At 43.4% G+C, this 16,097-nt stretch overlaps 1 protein-coding gene across 7 annotated transcripts in view; it reads right to left on the reverse strand.

The window, feature by feature from the left end:
- Positions 1-16,097, reverse strand: part of LOC119460957 (utrophin-like) — a 141,728-nt gene that overhangs the window by 23,060 nt on the left and 102,571 nt on the right. For 6 of the 7 annotated variants that reach the window (XM_037722108.2, XM_037722110.2, XM_037722107.2 and 3 more), the window contains 8 exons: positions 5,118-5,179; positions 4,900-4,992; positions 3,246-3,323; positions 2,336-2,428; positions 1,222-1,313; positions 601-681; positions 359-474; positions 39-178 (listed from right to left, as the gene is read on the reverse strand). In XM_037722108.2, coding sequence (XP_037578036.1) covers positions 39-178; positions 359-474; positions 601-681; positions 1,222-1,313; positions 2,336-2,428; positions 3,246-3,323; positions 4,900-4,992; positions 5,118-5,179 — 755 coding nt within the window. Of the gene's footprint in view, positions 1-38; positions 179-358; positions 475-600; positions 682-1,221; positions 1,314-2,335; positions 2,429-3,245; positions 3,324-4,899; positions 4,993-5,117; positions 5,180-8,291; positions 8,543-16,097 lie in introns of those variants that run through there. The other variant, XM_037722109.2, reaches the window with a different exon arrangement.

Here is a 16,097-nt window from a genome sequence, read left to right on the forward strand (position 1 = left end):
GGCTCTACACACCAAAGAATTATAAGGTAAAGGCTCACCTGATGAAATGAAGTTTCACTATCTGAGTACTCTGATAAGCTGCCCTTTCGCAAAGGGATGTTTTGCTGGTGAAGCACTTGAAAAAAGCACATGACATACATCATGACAGACTTTTTGTCTGGATGAAGTGTGTTCACATCTAAAAAAAAAAAAGAACAGAAAAGAAGTGAGGTCAGATTAGAACTGTCACAACAGGACAATGCTACTCATGCAACACATTTCGAGCGAGTCCTAAAACGAGTCACAGCCATACTTGATTTCAGGCATTCGACACTGGAAGAAAAGAAGAAATATTAACACAGTATGAGAATGCCGTTACCTTCGGGATCTAAAAGCCGCTCAATGCCTAACTGTTTCTCTGCAAACTGAAATGCATGTTCAAGCCTGGAGTTAGGGTCTTTGTTCAACAGGCTCTTGTACTCAAATAAGTCAGGCCTAGATGAGAGATGAGAAAAGAAACAAAGAAATGCAGTAAACACAAATTAACACGGTGCATTAGCTCTTACATTCTCTCATCACAAAGAAAACTTACATGGCATGTGCTTAGTTGCCGCAACTCACCTGAATTTATGTATAATAGCATTGAATGCAAGGCCGTCGATCCAACTTGTCGTAAAATTCCTGATGTCCACTCCAATGTACCTATGAGAATACACAGGCTACATTGATACAGGATACAGGCTACAAGATACAGTGAACTTCAAAAGATAACATGGCTACCAAGCTACATAAATTGGATGGCATACATACAGCGTCATGACAAGGTGCTAGGGGCATGGTTACATGACACACAATAACTCTAAAAATGTCTCTTTTCAGTGTAATTTGCATATTCCACCCCTGTGAAGCAAGACCAGCCTAGAATTTTTAATACCCACACCTCCTAGATAGCTAGTGCGCATATTTTTTTAAATAGAGCATTCAGTCACACGACTATAGCACCTGAAAATGCAAGCATTTTTTTTTAATTTTGAATGCCATATAACAAATCATTTGTCATTACCATTGGTGACCAGGCTATCGACACATTTATCACAATGGAACTGAGCTATGTGCATTTGCTGCTGCACCCAGACACAGCAAATTGCCAGACGGTAGTTCTTGCAATGGCCAGAATTAGGATATGAGCTCAAATTATGCTGAAAGATGAAAGTCCTGAACAAAAGCTGCATAGTTACAGACCCTTTGGTGACATCTCTGCACCAGGCGAGAAGCGTCTTCTCCAAGTTTGTCTGGTGGATGTCACTGGAAGCCCTTTTTAAGACACCATGTACCTGGTGCAAACAATGACATAACAGGTAAAATAGTGTCCATGACCAATTACTGGTGTAGCTATGCAATGCTAATTATCTTCATTATGAGATAGCTATATTCTGTTTCATATGTAGCAGGCAAAGCTATGAAGGCTACAGAGATTTCTCACACTGATCTCATTGACAATTATTATTATTATTATTATTTGGTTTGTACACATATAACCCAAGGACACGAAGCAAATAGGGAGGGAGCAAACAAACAAACAAAAAAAAAGATATAGGTATGCCTCATGTAATTCAATGTAACATTAATCTCATACTTCAATGTCGCAAAATGCGTCATATTTATTGTATGGAAGGTGTGGTAGATCTCAACCTATTTATTGCCAAATGCACAGAGTGACACGTTTCTGTGACTAGCGGCCCCAGCATAGCGCTTCTGCTTGCAACCAAAACGTAGTATGCTGCATACTAGAAGCACACAGGTTCACAAATATAATGTGTTATTTGACATAACCTTACATCCACAAGTCGTAGGTTATGAAGTAGTTATTTTATAGAAAGTCTCACAGATAAAAAATAATTGCGCTGCGGAACACATGGAACAGGACTTCTGTATCACACAACTTGCGTAGCTTTCACAGCATTGACTGCTAAATACGAAAAACATTATATAGTAAACCTATTACTACTTGTTACTGGGCTAGTTGGTTCATACTTATTAAGGTGCGATAGTGCAATAAGACATGGAACATGAGACAAGGACATGGAAGAGCGTCTTTCCTGTCCTGATCTTACTTCAATATGTGTCATGTCCTATTGCACCGTAATACATAGTCAGTATCGTAAACTACCATTCATGCGACAATTCATCAGCAGTAACTTCATAACACTTAGAAGTGAGCATGGAGACTTTAAAAAACTTTTGAGAGGACTTCAACAACCTAAAATAAATCTTTAATAGTCACATTAGTGGCACAAGTGTGCCACCATGCAGTGGGGTAACGTAAATCAGAAGCCTGGCTAGATTGCTTACATACCTGCCAGTGAAGGATAATGCTCCAAATAAGGCCTAAGGTGAGCTTTGGGTTACCGTCAACAATATCATTTGTGCTGATATTGACAAGCTTTACCTGAAAGATGGACAAGAGTCTCAAAAGCAGCACTGCAATGTAGAAGCACTGAAACAACTTTAACAGATACTTGTGAAATATATAAAAAAAATATGTTTCCAAGAACAACTCCTTAAGCCCGTTTCACATGGTGCGAGTTTGCAGTGCGTTTTTCGCAGCTACGATTTCCGCAAATGTGAAATTCGCAATCCCGTTTCACATGGATCCACGGCAGCTGCGTTTTTTGCACACTCGTAGCACAGGGTTTGCAAGCTCACATATTGTTCGGTGTATCTTTTACCAACTTTTTTTTTGCTAAATTAATCACTCTGCAATGTTTCTAAACTATATATTTAAACTCCTGAAAGTTTTATTAACATAGTTAATGAAACAAAAAAAAAAACAAAGCGATCCAGCTGCTTTTAGTTGCATTCTGACTGGCGATGACGTATGAGCGAGCCGCCTCCTATTGGTCGTCTGTTTCCACCGCTACAGTGGCTACCACCGCATCTGCGTTTTCGCAGAGAAGTTCAGCACGCCGAACATCGAAAAATTGCACGCACGAAGGGTCCGGAGGCCTATTTCCCGCAGCTGCGAATTCGCAGACAAAATCGCACCATGTCAAACGGGCTTTATTCTGTCTGTGACACATGCACACAAAGACAGCCTCCTTCTCCATGAGTGCACACGACGGATGTGAGCCTGAGCATTCTCATCGGTAGCAGTCAAAGGCAGGCACAAATTGCAACAAACGGAGCTGCCTTCAAAGATGGTCTGGTCAAATAACTGCAAAGTAAAGCCCGTGCAAAGCACGAAGTTAGAAAAATAACAAACTCACATTGTTAGCTTCTAGCGCTTGGAGTGCTCTGCTAACGTTGTTGATATGATGAACTCTTAAATTCCCTCTTTCTCGTTTCTGTCAGGACAGAAGAAAAAATCAATTGAGAACATTATGCAACAGAAAGCACACCTGGAAATTCTCATTGTATAAGAAATAATACATGGAGAAAAATTAATGGACCACAGCCACAGAATTAAGAAAGTTTCTGAAGAACTCTTTTTTTCTTTGTTGATTTTACGGCAGTAAGCTATAATTTTTATATAGAAATATGAGAATCATAACGAAAAGTGTATGTGTCAAAAGCATGCTTAAAAAATGACACACATTGAATAACTTTTTAATAACTGCATCCTAAATTATGCCTCAAACTTCTCTTTTCACCTCTCACAACAATTGTCACGCAGGGCTTGTCCTAATTGATTCAGTTCTATCCATTTCGTTGTGGATATAAATTACCTATAAATTATTTTTCTCGTAGTCATTATACTTTTTACTAATAAAGTTCCCCATGCAGCCCCATTCATCATCCTGAATATGTAACAGGAAGCTCACTTTCATTGCGATCATTCTGCTAAAGACAGGCTTTAACCTATGACAAGCATCTTTGGTATTCAATGGCTGAGCTAATGTGAGAAGCAAATTCACTTGCACTTCTCTGTTCTGGGCAGGATAAGTTTAGCTGCAAGAACAATAGTTGATACCGGCCACCAAAGCGACCAGATAAATTAGGGCCAGCAAGGATCCAATGATAAACGATATCAAAGAAAACATGCATAAGTTAGAGACAAAAAAACAATGACAACTTATACAGACTGTTATAAAATATGGTCCCTAATTGCCTTTCCAGCCACTGAAACAAGTCTGAGCTAGGTGAAAGGGAAGAACTGTCATAAAGATGAGATTAGCATGAAGCTACAAAGAAAACCATATGCATTTTCTTCATAATTTCACACTACTATCAGTTGGATTACAATTTTGCTTTTCATAAAACTTCCTCCACCTTGTGAATTTCTGCAGAATTGATATGTCTTAAAGGGCCACTCACTAGGTTTGGGCATTGCAAAAAAACAAGCATGGCACGTGCATCACGCAGTGGCAATCATGTTTGTAAAGTATGAAACAGCTGAAATTTGAAACAGAAGCCTGTGCGCCCTTTCTCGAGAGGGAGCCCCGCTTCAAGTCAGAGAATCAAGGTCACATGCAAAAATGCCTCTCTGGAAGACACACTACCTGCAACTTCACCAAGTATGGCAGATGACCTCAGTAAATCGTACAACGCAGAACATGCAATACTGCCACTGGGAGTGCATAACACAACAAAAAGAAGAAGCGAAGGAAAAAAGAAGAGGCTGGGCTTGTGATGTAAACGTGGCACAGTCTCTCAGTTCCAGTATGGGAAAAGGCAGGGAAGAAATGTCACTTGCAGACAATAGTCGAGGCACGAGGAGAGACTGTCTACATTTTCAGTGAAGATCACCTCCTGGCAACATGGCAATGTTAAATTTCAATTTCTCTTATCTCCCCCAAGACCAATCGTTAAAATTCTTGCAGTAACACACCCTCTAGATGGCACCCTACATTTTCCAGTGTATAATCAAAATTTACAATGGGGCCTGGTGAGGGGCCCTTTAAATCTGAGTTAGCAACTCACCAGTTGCTGGCCACAGAGGATTTCAAGCAGTGTCAGAAGCCTTGTTCCATCCCGAAAGTCTTGAAAGAGGTCGTTGACAAGAGGCTGGTCGGCCTGTGAACAGGTGGAGGCAATGGAATGAAGATCAAAAGGAGATGCACATTTTTCTTTATCTTGCCTCCACTTCCAAGATAGCGCTGTCCCTATTTATTGGGCTTTTATTCACAGAAGCGACATACCTTGGCAAGTTGCGAATTGATCCACTTCGTAAACGTTTTTCTCTGCACATCCTCTCGTTCGTCTGCACGAAGGAACAAAGAGGATAAAAATAAGCAAGTGCTCCCATTTCATAAGTAACGCTATAACTATGTGAGACATCAATGCTGTGCTGACACCTTTATCAACTCAGGCATGAATTCCCTCTTGCCAGTGTACATTAAAATTAATCTGCTCTCCAAGCACACTTGCAAGACTGATGTTTTGTCACTAAACACAGTAGTATTAAAAAATGGTTGCTGAACTTTTGTGTACATGCAAAACCTTAGATGTGGCCATCAATGCCAGGCTCCACATAAGGATTTCTATTTACATTGTTGGGGTGCTTTCCGTTACAAATGATGTCACTGAGATCAAGCATTGATACAGAGAATTAACTATATCCAGTTCAGCACTGGACATTACTCATATCTTCAGAAAAGGGACATCAGCTCCCATGGTGGACACTTGAGAAAGAAATTACCTCAAGTTATACTGGCAGTTTAGACTTTTGAAATGAAAAAGACAGGTAGTGATAGCATCTTTAAACTCTCAAAGTAGCTGCCTGTAATGCCACAGTACATAGTAACAGCCTGAGTGCGGCTAGTTGACCGCAAATTGGTAGGAATATAACTACACTGCATTTGAATGTAATCAAGCTATCAACTCTTACGGGGCCTTGCTAAAGTAAGAGTGATGGAAAATCTCAACAAAACACCATAAAATATAGGATGCTGTGGAATGAGAAATTATTGCTATGGCATTTTGGTTACAATAAAAGTGTTAAATGATGATTTCCGCTGGTGCCTATGTGACTTCTCCACCGAACAAAATCCAAGAGACTTAAAAAAGAGCAATGTATTCCTACGCTTACTTACGAATTGTTACTACTGTTGCCTCTAATGACCACAAACAGCCTATACCAATCCAGGCATGCAATTGGAACAATAAAAACAATGCGATTATCAGCATTAGTGGCACACCAAGAAACTAAAAGAGTAACAAACAATCGCAATTCATATAAAAATATTCAGCCTCAACTTTAGGCAAAAATTCCTGGCCACTTGAAAATTTCAATATCGCCGCTTTCTTTCTTTAAAATAAAACACCATTGAACCTTGGCATCTACCCGAGTCTAGGGACTTCTATACAGACAGGCCTCACCAAAGATAAAGTGGCTGTAACCACCTTTGTCTTCAAACAATAGCTGCCAGCATTCAAGCAGATGTGTAGGTCTTTCAGAAGATGCACCCAGCATGAACAGCAACCTCAATTAAAATTTTATCTGACGTCGAAAGCAGCAGGGGTAGCAGATTGAGCAACAACATCGAGGACTCCATATCAAGAGACACTAAGAGTGATTGAAGAGTATCAAAGCAGAACACCTTCTGCATAAAGGACTCTAGCAAAAGAAAGCAGTCAAGAATAATTTTTTTCACCTGTTGTGCTACTAGTTTTGCGTTACCATGTAATAAGACAAAATGTGTTTGCTGCCTTGAATGAGTGTTATTATTTATTTATTTTTTCAGATAGAAGAGCTCTGCTCCACTATGGTAATTGCGGGCGTAGAATAAAAAAGGGCTGTTTAGATTCAAGAAAACATAGTAAGATAGTTTCCCCCCTTAATTCCTGAATCATAATACAGCAAATTAAAGTTCAGACAATTATCCTTGAGGACACTGTATGTGTAGAACACATACGAACACACATCGTATATATTGCTCTACGGTTGTTAGATTGTCATGAGTGTATGCTTCACAAGCCGCTGTAAATACAAACAAAAAGCAATAACCTTTCATAAAGTGAACCTGCTCCATAGCAATCTCCAGTGCGTGCACCTAAAACAGCTCCGATCACATTTGTCTAGAACGCGCGAGCGGTGTCGTCTCCAGGTTGAACCGGCGACGGTGGCCAGTTAGACCTCAGATTTCAAGTGATATTGCATATGCTACGAAAAAGCGATTTGCACGCACCACGGTGTGACACACAGCTAGGGCACGTACCAACGCCTGCCGTTGGCATGCACGTACGCAAGAGTTGTGCGCGTCGAGTGCATACCGCACGTTTCCACGACGAAAGGTGTCGTTAAGCTCATTACATTGCATTTTATTTCCGGCATCAAGCAAGGCGCGGCTGCCAGAACTAACGCACAACCACCTGTTCCCAAAGTTGTTTCGTGCGCTCCCTTTGTACGCCGCCGAGAACGAAATATCCCACATAAACTGCATCGGATCGAAACAAACAGTTATCGCAATGCAAATATACATAGGCCGCGACAGGTGGGACACTATACAAAGAAACCAAAACAGACGCTGGACAGAAGCCAAATCAGAACAAAAACAATCGCGGGGGGTAGACAGCACGCGATCGCGGCAGCAGCACTTCCCGTTCCGAGCAGCCGAAGCAGCCCGGTTTGCTAGTTGGAAATTCGCGCACGCACGCGCACAATGGCCCGTTGCGTGGAAAGAAAAACATAGCTACATTAATTTGCACGCCAGACAGCGTACGCATCTTTGCTGGCTCACGCCCATTTCTCCATACTCATTGACGGTTCCGCGATGCGCACGCTTTTCAACGATCACGTACTTTCTCGACACGGGACACCTCGACGCGATCGAAGTAATCTTTCAAAAGTTGCCGCAAGTTCGCCAAGGCATCGTCAACGAACTCAGATTTGGCTGATCGATGCCGCGCTGCCTACTTCTCTTTCATTAAGAGCCGCCGAACTTTGTTTTTACTTCCCACAAAGTGGAACCAATAAACTACCGACGCCGCTGTCTCCGAGCTAGACAGCATCAAGGACAGCGGACGGAGCGAGCATCGCAAGCTGCCCGACAGAAACCAGTGTCCCGAGCGTTATCGTTCAAGTGCAAACTTCACCCCGCCAAAGCGACGGGAGAAACAAGAAAAACGAAATCTGAAACACCTCCGCGGCGACAACCAGAAAGAAATCGCGCCGCGCAAGCAAGAAAGCCAGCCAGGCAGCCAGCTCCGGGCCGCTCGCAGCACCACCATCGCAACTACACGGGACAGCGCGCTGGCTTGCAACTCACGCCGTACGCGGCAAAAAATTGCTAGGCGGTGTCGGCGGCTCGTTCCGTGAATTCTTTTGTGTCGCGCTGAGCTGACAGGTCCGTGAGCCGCGCCGGAGCGCTTACCTGCGACCGGTGAATCCATGTCGTGCACATGTATCCCGGACTGTGTAGTACCGTGCAAGGCGGCGTGTAGATGGTGTCCGGCGGCTCGCGGCGGTAACACACACGGCCACGCGGTTCGCATGCACGAACACCCCCTCGTTCGGGCGTCGTCGGCGTCCGATGGAGGAGGAAATGGGAGGGCACGTATCCCTACATGCCTTGCAAAGCCAGCGGGCGCCGACGGCTGCGTGCGACCCGCGCCTGCTTCGAAACAGCTGACCGCGCTAACCGCGCGTCAAGCCGTTTGCAAGTTGCGGCAATTGCTTCGATGGTGTTCGCAGTGTTTCGTGTTTCGTCCGACTATCGTGCGGTGATTTTTGAGGAGTTCTGACGGAAGGAGAGGCGGCTAGCGTGAAACGCCGCGCTTCGTGAGCCTCGCGCTCAACTGTACCGCGCCGCAGCTCAATCGGAACAGGTGGTTCGAGAACAGGAGCGAGTACGTGACACGCGGCGACGGCTGAAAGAGCACGGTATATTTCGAAGGGATAAAAACTGCTAGGAAAAAGGCCAGATCGACGCAAACAACGTGTGTTAGGCGAGAATCGTTATAAAATAAAAAATAAACGCGCCCTAACATCGCCCTTCGCAAACTGCAATTATACAAACAGCGACCGTGAAGGTAGGAAATATGTATATCTGAGCGCATCTAATTGATTTTTCCTCATTCCTAATGGGGGGGGGGGGGGGGGGGGGGGGGGCGCTCTGGCTCTCCGATTTTGTTTTATGCATTACAGTTCGTTTTGCTTCTATATCTCGCCTAATAATTACAGTGCGTGCAAGAGTGTAGAAAAAAATATATACCGAATAGCATTCAAATTCTTCAAATTGATCTTATAAATTGTGTTCCCTTCGTGCCCTTGAAACAAGCTCATGCTCCATGGCTCCAAGTCGTGGGACTAAAAATTTGTGTCGATAAAGAAAAAAAAAATCTATTGCGTTCATTTACATGAAGTTAGCTTATGTGTTAAGCGCTAGGTCCTTATTTCATTTTTTTTTTTTTTTTGCGTCTTATAATTGCACTTACTCTCATTGAGGAGTGGCGCGTCGGACAAGCTAGAAATGGGGAGCAGAGGTACGCCGCAAGGCTCTGTCCTCTCGCCTTTTCTCTTCAATGTCGCCATGATAGGCCTCCCAGAAATACTTAATAACATTGAAGATCTAAATCATAGTCTATACGCAGATAATATTACGCTATGGATAGCGGGAGGCAGTGATGGTCATATTCAGGACACACTGCAAAAGGCGATTGATGCGGTAGAAGCATAGGTTGGGTCGAGAGGTCCGGGATGCTCCCCGCAGAAATCCGAGCTCCTGCTATACCAGCCAACGTCAAGAGGGAAAAAGAAAACTGAAGTCCCCAATATACAGCTCTTCGCAAACCAAGGACAACCCATACCGCTGGTTACAAGTATAAAGATCCTCGGTATGCGGATTCAGAACAACGGCTACAATACTGAAACCATCAGACAGTTAGAAAGCACTACATATCAGACAACGCGTCTGATTTCGCGCATAGCAAATAAACACCACGGTATGAAAGAAAATAGCTTGATCAGACTAATTCAAACCTTTGTTCTCAGCCGGATCGTCAACGTAGCGCCATTCTTAGACCTTAAAACTGAAGAAAAGAAAAGAATCAACGTCATGATCAAGAAAACCTACAAGCAAGCTCTGGGGATCCCGGTCTCCACTTCGAATGAACGTTTCGAGGCACTGGGGCTCCATAACACCATAGAAGAATTGATAGAAGCTCACAGAACTGCCCAGATGGAGAGGCTATCCAAAAGTCAAAACGGGAGACATATTCTTGAATCACTGCGCATCAACTATGTACCCACAACTGACATCAAAACAGATATACCAGTGGACATTAGGAGACACCTATATATCCCTCCGTTACCCAAACACATGCATCCTTCGCACAACGAAGAAAAGAAAGAGCCAAAGCATTAGCAAGAAGGTTTGAAAATTCTAAAGATGTGCTCTATGTAGACGCAGCCGACTACGAACATCAAGATGCCATGGCAGTGGCAGTAGTCAATAATCAAGGACATGCAATTGCGTCAGGCACAGTCCTAACAACGCCAGAGGTAGGAGAAGAGGTCGCCATTGCTCTAGCAATGACATCTTCTCCCAAATATAAAATTTTAATAAGTGATGCCAAGACCGCCATATTAAATTACGCTAAAGGACACATCTCGCCAAAGGCGCAAAAAATCCTCCAGGCTGGTTTCCACGGAGACCGAGTTAGGGGAATACAAATCATCTGGGCACCAGCCCACTCTGGCCTGCCAGGCAACGTGAATGCGCAGCGCATGACGCGGATCGAGGTTTCGCAGACCGAGACGACGTCACCAACACGGACGCATTCGCAATCCGCCGGTCGGGCAGAGATAGGCTGGTTTCCTTTAGAGAAATTACTGATCATTACAGACTAGCCAGGGCTAGATATCCGGCAGCAAATTGCTCATTAAACAAGTGGCAATCGATGGCTTGGCGGCTAATACAAACCAACACATTCCCCAACCCCATTGCCTTCAGTCGCTATCACCCAGACGTATACACACACATATGTAAGCATTGTAACAACCGAGCAGATCTTCAACACATAATCTGGGCATGCCCAAAGAAACAATATCATAACAATAACTGTTCAAAATCACAACAACAAAGTTTAATAATAAGAAATGAGCAGGGAGACCGTGCTGCTCAGCTCGGACCCGGATGTTCAAGCAATTGAGAGTAGTCCAAATGGCTGAAGACGCCGCCGCGGCTCAGGGGCTGCCGGCCGCCGTCTAAAGGGGGGACGGGGGAGGCTTCTCGTCATTACCCCCTCCTCTAACCACATTTTGGGCAAAATAAAGTTATTTCTCTCTCTCCACTCATTGAAAACTTGTACTGAGAATCGCGCTACCAAAGTGATGTTCTAATTTGCCTTTTTGGTAGTTATGAGTGCATTGGGCTTCTTCCTCTTCTCTTCTTCTGTTCCTTTTTTTCCCTCTCTATCTCTCTCTCTTATGTGCCGTTTGTTGCATTGATATTCGCTTCAACCCCTGCTCCCCCCCCCCCCCCTCCTTACACACTTTCAGCCCACTAAAAAATAAAAATAAAATTCCCAGAAGGGTCCTTAGCATACATCTCGAGAAAGAAAGCGTTACATATTTTCACGTGACACCTCCTATAGTGCCTAGTCATCGACTGTATAACATACGAAATTCTGAAAGTGCGCTTCTCCGCACATCTCGTTTCACTCGCACGCGATGGCGGACGTCTCCCTATAAGTGGAAATACAGCAGCAGCAGCGCATGAGTTCGTGCCGCTATCCTAACTACCTTCTCTCCTTTACTACATCCTCACTGCTTACAAGCCTATACCCTCGGGCCTCGGCTAAATGATGCCGTGAGCGGGAGGTCGGCCATCTTGTATAGGGCAGCCTAATAGTGTGGGAAAGCTTGCTTCCAGTACTTCGCATATCTCTTATATAAATACGGAAGGTGATGGCAAAACAAAAAGTTGGTTGAGGTTATGACAAGAGGAAATGCTGCGTTTGGAAAGACAGGAAAGACAATTGACTTACGAAACTCGTCGTGCGTTTCAGTAAACGCCAAATGGAACGAGCAAAAAGAGAACCTGTATAGATGACATACACTTAGAAGTATATGCCTTCGGGAAGCGCGCTAACCAAGCGGAGACCGCGATGTGATCCTGCTAAGCAAACCACATGCGCTCGCGATGTGCATTGGGCCGTTACCAATATCAGCTGTGTTGTTTGTTTTTCTGACCTCCCGCGCTCGCGTATTGTTAATAAGGTTAGTAACGTCAGGTCAGATTAGGAACGCTAGATATAGAGCGGGCTATGCCATAGAGCTGAGTTGATATAACCTTCTAGAATGATTCTCTCATTCGGTATAACGGAGGGTCAGAACTTCAAACCGAGATTCGCAAGGGCAGGTCAACAAAGCTATTAGTTACAAAGCCGCAAAGATCGCTTTGCGAGTAAAGCGCTCTATAAGTAACGTGCGTCATCGCATGTCAACGTTTCATTAGAAGTGAACAGTTTATGTTCGCAAGATCAGTTTTTACCAATAACAACATTACGAATGTGAAACTGTGGTCGAAGGCACGGTTTCTACAAAGATTATAGAAAACTGCGACAGAGTATATGAGTGATGTCCTCATTTTATTATTACTATTACTATTATTTATTTAGATTCACTTTACCGGGCGGTTAGGAAACAGAATCTGCGTTCATTTGCTTTGCAGTGCTTCTCATTATTATGGTCCTGATTATCATTATTTAGTAGTCATATTATTATCGTTGTTATTTATTATTGTTACTATTTTTGCAGAGCATTCGATGCTCTTCAACAGCACGCTTTTTAAAGCTGTTCCGCGTCCTTTCGAAGCTAAATCGATGTACGGACCAGGTACGTCCACGTACAGCACACGTTGCTTACGTTTGAAGACACCAAAACTAAACCTACTTCACAAACTATATAGCCACAACGTGTCCGTTGATTTGAATTCAAATAGATATATCTTCAATATATGGCGTCTCTCAGATTCAGTGAAAGTTTCAACAAACATTCTCTCGTAAAGGACTATTGTTCTGCGTCCATTATTCATATACACCGTTGCAGAACACCTTCGAGGCGCGCTCTGCAATCAATCGATGTGACCGTTTTCTCTTCCCGATTGCGTGCAGCCGCTGAGACCAGGGAAGAACTTGCATTGTTCGCCAGTGAGGTAAGGCAGATGTTGCGATCGTCGTATTCTGTTCGCGTCGCAAAGCATTATATCCACATCACTGTCGGTCCAACTGCGTGTGCTGTTGTCTTCTGCACAAGTGGCACGTATACTATGAAGAGGGGATTGACCTGGAAACGCGAAACAACTTGTGTTTCGTGTGCTTCAGAAGTGAACGGACATAAAAGACTAAGGTAAAGAGTGTGACAGAATATTCAGTTGGGTGTCAGGTGACGTTTTGAGGCTCGATTAAAAGAAGAAAAGAATAAAACAATAAAGAAATGACGTGAAAAGGCCGTCATGGCAGTAAGATTCCAGAAGATGTCTCGTTGCCCGCACTGTTGCGTCTGTAGCGAAGTGACATTGCACAGCATGAAGGACACCAACATGTTTAAGGGGCCATATTTTGTATGATTTTTTTTTCTTTTAGTCGTCATTGGCTGGCGCAAGGCCAGATCATCGTTATCGCCAGTCTCGGCCACTCACTGCGATGGCCGATAAGAAATTAATAGAATGGAAGTAAAAGTATCCTTACACATATGACCTCGGGCTCGTTCAAACCTAAGTCTTGAACAGTGCCTTTCAGATTCGTGTAAACAAACATTTAGCAACGGAGCACGGTGGAATACCTATAGACTCGTGAACACGACTTCCACCGGTGTGTTTATATATATATATATATATATATATATATATATATATATATATATATATATATATACGGCAGAATTCGCGGCTCCAAGGATCTAAAAAGTGCTCATAGTTAGGCAAGAACAACGGTAAGAACAACGCACCTGCTCACAGACTGTTCATCGCTTGAACAGTCTATTGGTGGCCATATATGTTGTACAGTTGTGCATTGGAAAAAATCCAGCCTGATTTCTTTTTAGGGCATTTTTACTGCAGTACCCGCCTTCTGTCGCCCTTCCTTGATTCGTGACCAATGAACCCGAACAAACTTTTATTTTCTCTTAACGTTATCTTTTTAACCTTAACCTTATGTTAACCTTATCTTCTTAATCTAACGGTCCCTTCAACGTCTCTATAGTGGCGTCTCATCCTATACAAATTCAAACAGACTAAAGTAATCGGATAAGATTCGTACGTTAGGTGTGGAAGAACATATATCATTTTTTTTTTTTTTTTTTACAACTATCGTCAATTCTAAGCAAGCGGACTGAGGGCGATAGCTACAACGCTTCGAGATTGCCTTTATAGTTGCAAAAGTTTATCACGAAATGCATGGACAAAGCTTGCTCGGCGTCTAGACATAAGACAACATTTACGGCTGGCTGACCCCAATTTCAGGAGAAAAAAAAAATGGTCTCCTGCGCCCTCCAAGACCGTGTTTTCTGAAGTGACGTCGGCTACAGTTGTCTATACAGTGCCCTGTCTGATCGCGCTTAAACGTTTCTTGCTCTTGTCTAGTCTACAGTTCTTGCATCCCCTCCGTACCTGGCCATATTGGCACCACGTAGCCTGGTGAATTTGTCAGGCCTGACTTTCAATTGTTTTACGGAAGATTAAACGACAACGTGCTGGCGAAGCGACACGTTGTGGGTGGCTTTTGCCTAACGTATATCCGTGGCAAAATGCTGCAACTATTTTGCCACAAATGCTACAGAACAAAAAGTTTAACGAACACATATCTGTTAACGGATAACCTAAGAACAAAAAGAATAGCTTTCATTTGTTGCAGAAAATATGGCATCACGTACCACCAAGCGCTATACCTTGTGTTCTTTCAGACTCGCGCGCAAGAAAACAAAGAAGATATGAAGTTGATCATTCCTTTCGGTACAACGCTTGCAGTGTGATTTAAAAAATACTCTCTATCTGTCGCGCCATAAACGTGATAAACGGGTGCGGTGTCGCAATACACGTGCATATGAGACGACGACGCGTAGCTCTTTTGTCCACGGTGAACCAGCTGCGCGGTCTCTGCCGCGCAATACCGCCCGGACGCATGTAATAGCCACGCCATTTCTTGGTTATTTGGAGGATACGCACGGAGTACAGTTGCGGTTGCGACAAGAATAGAGCGCCAAGTATTATTATTTCTTTCTTTATGTACATACTCATTCTAGAAAGGCAACGCGTATGTACTAGCAAAATGAAACTGCCCTGGCACGTATCCGATAACAAAGAAAGAGTACATGTACAAAACGAACCGACGTGTGACTGGCTCGACACGGCTAAATTGGGCTCAATGCTTTCTTCGCAGAGAAACACTTATTCTGGAACTTTGGGTTCATTGTTGTGGGCGGGGCTATTACACGTGTGTTTCTATTAAAGGGCGAGAAAAATAATTTGATCGGTATTTGTAAATTACGTTCTACAATGCCAAATCAGCCACTCTTATGTTGAGAAGAGGCTTGACAAGCCAGGAAAGACGAAAGGACGGTGGCGACGCTGCCTTCAGGTTCCCGCACTACTTCCCGTGACGTCATATATTTTAGCGGCGTCTACGCAGGTCTAGTTAATTTTTTTACCGGTAAAGATTGAATATATTGTAACCTAAAAGAGCCAGGTACTGAATTTATTAACAGTTTCGAGAACATTTACTGAGCCTCAACTGCCCAAATAAAAAAAAATGCTTTGAAATCCCTGACATCACAGTGACGTAGCGGTTTTCGGGTTCCGGCACGAAATTCTGAAAGTGAAACATTGACATAATTTTTTTCTCTCCTAATAACCATGCTAATACGGCAAATATCAAGTTTTAAAATAATATTTTATGGGTCTTCACTGACCTAGGGTCTTTGTTTAGTGTCCCTTTAATGAGACGAGAATGCCATGGAGGCTAACCGGAAGAGAAACATCCGGTTTGCTACCCTACAGTGGGAAAGGGGCAAGGAGAGAAAGAAAGGCGAGACAGAAAAGCAGAGAAAGTATACAAACATATGAACGGAAGAAAACACGGAAGTGTCAGTTGCAATGTGTCGCTCATGTATAACAGGCGGACTCGTTTGACATGTGGCTACTACAAGAGTCGATGCGGTGTATAGGTTGCGGCTATAC

Source organism: Dermacentor silvarum, chromosome 8, assembly GCF_013339745.2.
Source record: "Dermacentor silvarum isolate Dsil-2018 chromosome 8, BIME_Dsil_1.4, whole genome shotgun sequence".
NCBI classification, from domain to species: Eukaryota; Metazoa; Arthropoda; class Arachnida; order Ixodida; family Ixodidae; genus Dermacentor; species Dermacentor silvarum.